The following is a 5839-nucleotide window of genomic DNA, read 5'->3' as shown; positions in this document are numbered from 1 at the left end:
CAGCACTAACAAACGAAACATCAAACATCAATGACTATACTGGCTTATCAAATTGTTACTCGTTGTTTTTCAGTCTAACAAGGAAAAATGTATAACTACCCACAATTTAAATCCTTTTCAATTTGACATCATAGTCTTTAAAAACTTTCCATTTATAATTGCTTTCTCTATTTCACCAATTAGTCATTCCGTTTAGTTTATTGATAACCTATAACGTGCCACACTCTAACCTTTCATAAAATTTAATTTATAAAATATCTTATACGACTACTATTTTTTAATCCTTAAAAAAATAAATGATTAGAAAACTCTGAAAATAATTTAATTCAGTGTAACAAATAAATGAATAACTAATGCTAATTAATACTGTGTTGATATACTTTGCACTAAATTTGAAAAACATTTTGAACTTTTTTGTGACTGAATGTAAGTGGACCTAGCTAGAGTTAAGACTAATTTTTATGCAAGTGGCTTGACTCAGAGAGAAAAGCTTTGATAATTTGAAAGCCTCTGCTTCATTTCCTCCATTTCTCATTGCAAATTAGGGATACAGAGCAAGTTACAAAGTAAGAGAACACACACACACAAACAAAAAAAAACAAAGATACAGAAGATACAAGGTTACTAAGCAATAAACAAGTAAGACCACCTTCCTGTTGATTTCAATTTGCAACAATTTACCTTCTTTTTTTTTTCTTGTTGCTAATGAAATCTCTGACAATGGTGATCATGATCACTAAGTAATTATCCTATTGAATTAGTAGCTGGTAACAAATGGCTTGTAAACTTTAAGATCATCAATAACCCCAGCAATGGAACCTGCTGCAGCTAATATAGTAATTACAAAGCATGCAACACTAAGCATTTGTAGGCCTATCCATTTTATGCCCCACTTTGGTATCTTAGTTTGAGTTATATACATCTCCACTGGTAAATACACAGTGAGGGGCCAAAATCCAATGGCTCCAATAAGCCCTACAATGTCATTGAAGAATGGTAGGAGCATGGCTATCACAGTTGACAAAATCACAAAAAGTGTCCTCCAAACCAACCTGAAGAGGTTGAGCTTGTAGGGTTTGCAACCAGGGATTGGTACTTCAAACTCTCTGCTCATAAAATCACTATTAGGGAACCTTTCTGCCGCATTTGATTCGACGAATGAGAAGAGGGGTTGGCAGTAAACTTGGTATGCACCAACAAGGTGGATAACAATGCCAGCATTGGCTATGTCAATGAGCCAAAATGGGTTATAGAAGCCAAAGCCAGTGAGAAGGTTTCCCGGACTTGCATCTCCAAAAGAAGCATAGCCAAAGCAACCACATAGCATATAGAAAACGGTTGTGACCAAAACACTTATTAAAGTAGCCTTGGACATTGTCTCTGACTCTGCTGGAGGGGATTTGATTGTGTCCTGTTCCATAACAACCACCATTTTAATTTAGACTTCAATTTGTTGTTTGTGTTGTTTTCTGATTAGAATTCGAGAAAAAGGATTATAACTAAGTATAAAAAGTTTTGTTCTTCAAAATAAGTGACAAAAATTAGAAACATTAATTGTACCTGAATTTCAATAAGGATCATTGAGTAGGAGTAAGCAAAGGCTATGTTTCCAAGCGCTTGGAAAGTTCTCCAAATTTTTTGGGATTCTGTCACAGTCCCAATAGTTACACCAGTTAGGCTTCCTTTAATTCTTCCGTTTCCTGTTACATGTGCAATTCAAGTCAAATTTCTACCTAGTACTTAATTGATAGTAACAATAAGCTTACATGAATAGTCATACCTATAACTTTACCAATACCAAGGCCAAGTCCAATGAATGAGTATGTGAAGGACATGACAGCAGCTACAATAGAGAGCCACCACAACTCATGGAAATCTGGAATTTGGGAGAAGATAATTTCCGAAACACCATATGAAATCATGTACCAATTGCTGTTCATTTTGCATGGATTTTTCCCCCCGCTACTATGATAACAATTAGACCTTTTGATTGCCCTGATTGATCAACAACCCAAAACACCCAATTAGCACATTTTTCATACACATCATACAACAAAAACAGCAACAATTGCATCTTATAACATCTTATAAAACTCACATCATGCTTATGGAAGCTGCTATGGTGTACCCAATTGCCACTCCAAAAAGGTTCGCATACTGAACCCACCCACAAAACTTGACCGAAAAACCGCCTGCAAAACCCAAGTTTGAATTTAATTATTTTTTTTTTTAAAAAAAAGAACATTAAGCACCACGTCACCACCCAAAAGCCTTTCCTTGATGAAAACACTTTGGTTTTGTTTAATTGAGTTAGGTAGTAGCATGCATACCAAGGTAGGATCTAACAGCTTGTGTGTAAGTGTAGTTTCTCTTGCCACTGAGTTGGTCACCAGAACGGTAACAAGTAGCTAGAAGAGTTGAGGTATAATAAGTCACAATAGAGAATAGAATCATCACCACAGGACCAGCAATCCAACCTAGCTGAGCAATAGCCCAAGCCAAAGATAGCACCCCAGAACCAATAACAGCTGTTATTATGTGGGCACTTGCAGTCCAAATAGTTCCTGTTGTGTGAAACACAAAATTGACTCATGGATAAATTATTTTAAAAGAGATTCATATTGATATTTTATTTATAAAAATGACCCAAATGATTAATCACTCAAAAAATTATATCAAAGTTTTTTCCAATTACTTATTATTATTATTATTATTATTATTATTATTATTATTATTATTATTATTATTATTAACCAACACAGTTTTTTCAGTTTATCAGAATAAACATTTGTAAAATAATAATTGCTAGACATGAATTGAAATTGTAGTAAATTTTAATACTTGGAGTTTGGAGGCTAAATGATTACCAGTTCTTTTGAGACGGCCATCATCATCAAAGCTCTTGGAACCTACTCGTTGAAGCGTGTCATTGGAGACTTCAAATGTCTGTTTGCCACCGTTTTCCATCATCTTGCTATGAGAGACACAAACCCAAGTTAGGCTTCAGAGTGAAGACTCAAACTCTAATATGCAGTCTCAGAGTTTGTGCACACTGCCTAGTAGGATTAAGTTATGAGTTATATTTTGTTCATGATCAATCAATCAACATGAAAAGAAAATAAAAAATGGGAGGATGGGTGTCTCTCAAATATGGATTCAAGGCTTGCTATGAGGCAGTGACTTTTGTGAACTAAAATTTCAAGCGTTGCTAAGTTGAGAAGTCGAGAGTTTCACACACACACACCTTAGCTGGTATGTTTGGAAATCAAAGAGCAAGGAAGTGTGTGTTTATGTGATATTTGTCTAAACTTTGGACAATATTCTTAAGTTCTGGAGAAATTGGTTTAAGAGGTTGTGCATGAAACAAGAGACGTGTGTGGTATATATAATGTGTTGGGAGGAAGAGAGTGGTAGTATTAAGAACTTGGAAGAAATATTTTGTGCTGAAAGTGCAGTTGCAACCCCACATGCACGATGAGTTCAAAAGGTGATTGATTGGTATATTTAGTCAAATTTGACCATTTTCAACACATGGTTATACAGGTGCAACTAAAATTAAATTAATCCATAATTTTGTGGTAATGGTTTTATATTAAATTTAAGTTAATTCATATTGATAACCTAGTTTATAATTTTTAATAAAAAGTTAAATTAATTTCTAAAAATTAAGAGAGAAAGTGGACATTTGATTTCTACACGAGTAATCATAGCTATGCTCTGCCGTTACACACAGTCACACACCGCTTTATCTCAAACCGTGTGGCTACCCCACCAGCCACTGTACTACTGATTTATATGAGAAAAAAAAATCTCCCCTACCACTATTTTTTGGCCACTTTTCCACTTCCTCTACTCGTTTTCCTTCTCATTTCGTTTTCCTTTTTCCCTTTACTCAAATGGATTTTTTTTAACGAGAAAGTATCTAGGACTTTTAATTCGCACCAAACTAATTCTTTCTCACTAGGTCGACCAATGTCACACTTCTAGACTTCTAGTCACCAATTTATGCCTATCCAAAAATCAAACATCAATTTTATGTTAGAACTCAAATGTTGAACTATTTGAACCAATAACTTTTAATTCAAAAATTTCTTTTTAGGCAACATTAATTAATGAGCATCGTCTTCTAAATCAACAGAACTTGTCCTTTCTTTGGAAAATTGCGGAACACAAATTGTAAAAGTCATGCCTAATTAATTTGGACACTTCATATAGTTTGTAACGAGCAATTGCTGTTTGAGTTGTGTCTCTACTAGATTGAGAAATCCTTCTAGATTCCAAAAATATCTTGCTTGTTAAGTGCATGTGCTGTTCTGAAGTGTGGTTTATTTTGGTATTCACAATATGTACAGTTCGGAAGAGATTTTTTTGTGTGTGAAACTTCAAAAAAGTTATATGTATACAAGTTAAACATACCAAGTTATTACAAGTCATAATTGTGGCTGATAAACTTGGTAACTACTAATTATAACTGGCTGTAAAACTAATTAGAACTGTTACCTCGTAACAAAATTTCCATAATATTCTCTGAAATTAGTAAAAGTACAAAGTATTGAAAAAATTAAGAAAATGTTGAACTATTGATAGTTTGTATGAAAAACTGACACTTGAAAGTAATAATGTAAATAACTTTAATCGGTGTGTGTTGCTGGGTTATATTTGAATATCTAATAGTGAGTGAAATAAAATATAACGATATTATACGCAATAGAGGAATGGCTGAAAAGGGAAGAGAAAGTTATATATCACACTTTAACTATGAAATAGGAGGAAAAGAGATTGATTGAATCTCATGCCTTCAAAGTAAAATATCTAACAGTAGTTTGAGAAAATATTTTTTACAACAATATCCGCCAATGTTTTGATAAATTAACTTTTTTTCCGTTGTTATCAAAATGATAAATATATGAATAAATAATAATGTATCAACAATGTATTGGAGGATATGTGTATCAATATATGTAATACTTAACTAATCCAATTAGTTGTAGGACACCCTATGTTATTTGATTCAGGATAAAAAAAAAATGTAGTGCATAACTAATAACACTTCTTCTTTCATTTTTTTCTGAAAAGTTTCTTTCAAATGTTTCAAAGACAATGCAACAGCAACAATAGCAATCGATCGAAAAACTATAATCCGATTAATAATTGCTTCACAAATTAATTAAAAGCACAAGTCTCATACCTTCAGCTATATAGGGCAGGGCCTTCTTTCTTTCTCTATATATGCTTCTCTGTGTCAGTAACCACTTTACTTTATTAGATGCAATGTAAATCGCACAGCAAATTTAAAGCTATAAAACTAATAACAATGAGAAAGAGAGGTATAGAATAGAATAGAAGCTACAGTGTTACACAAGTAGCGCCTTCTCTCTCGGACTACTCTTATCTACCTTATATATAGTAGAACAAAATATGTATCATAGAGCCTTCAAAGTATCGTTATACTTCTCTTTAAAGGACCACCTTACGAAAAAAAATCTTGTTCGTAGAGCTACCATTCAATATTCTTATTGAATGAGAATAAGGTTCCTTTTATTATTCATTCTGGATTGGATGAATTGCCTAATATGCTACACGATAGGCATATTTATCAATTTTTCAGTCAATTTGTTTTATGATTGTGAGATATTAAAATAATCCATAATACGGGCTAATGGTTCTCCTCAGTCGGACAAATGCATACTGAAACTCCCATAATTGGTGGACATGGGGCATCTAATTCTTATCTTTAGTTCCTATGAGGATAGAAAGGGTTAGTAGCGAAAGTCTCTTGGGTCTATCTTTCAAGATGTTTCTAAGTTAATTTTAATAATTTAGTTTACATTCTTATATT

At 33.2% G+C, this 5839-nt stretch overlaps 1 protein-coding gene across 3 annotated transcripts; it reads right to left on the bottom strand.

The window, feature by feature from the left end:
• Positions 1-491: 491 nt before the first annotated feature.
• On the bottom strand, positions 492-5369 carry LOC100775662 (amino acid permease 3). Of its 3 annotated transcripts, XM_006593762.4 has the most exons (7): positions 5189-5369; positions 2868-2974; positions 2331-2564; positions 2099-2192; positions 1781-1995; positions 1561-1700; positions 492-1411 (listed from the first exon to the last, which is right to left on the bottom strand). In XM_006593762.4, exons 2-7 carry the CDS (start codon positions 2968-2970, stop codon positions 758-760), a joined length of 1440 nt encoding a protein of 479 aa, XP_006593825.1. In that variant the 5' UTR covers positions 2971-2974; positions 5189-5369; the 3' UTR covers positions 492-757. The 3 variants fall into 3 exon arrangements, with proteins under 3 accessions (XP_006593825.1, XP_003542145.1, XP_040863799.1); XM_003542097.5 differs by lacking the exon at positions 5189-5369 and having other exon boundaries at positions 2868-3369; XM_041007865.1 differs by lacking the exons at positions 2331-2564; positions 5189-5369 and having other exon boundaries at positions 2868-3369.
• Between the last annotated feature and the right edge of the window lie 470 nt (positions 5370-5839).

Source organism: Glycine max, chromosome 13 (assembly GCF_000004515.6).
Source record: "Glycine max cultivar Williams 82 chromosome 13, Glycine_max_v4.0, whole genome shotgun sequence".
NCBI lineage: Eukaryota > Viridiplantae > Streptophyta > Magnoliopsida > Fabales > Fabaceae > Glycine > Glycine max.
This window is presented reverse-complemented; position numbering and strand designations above follow the sequence as displayed.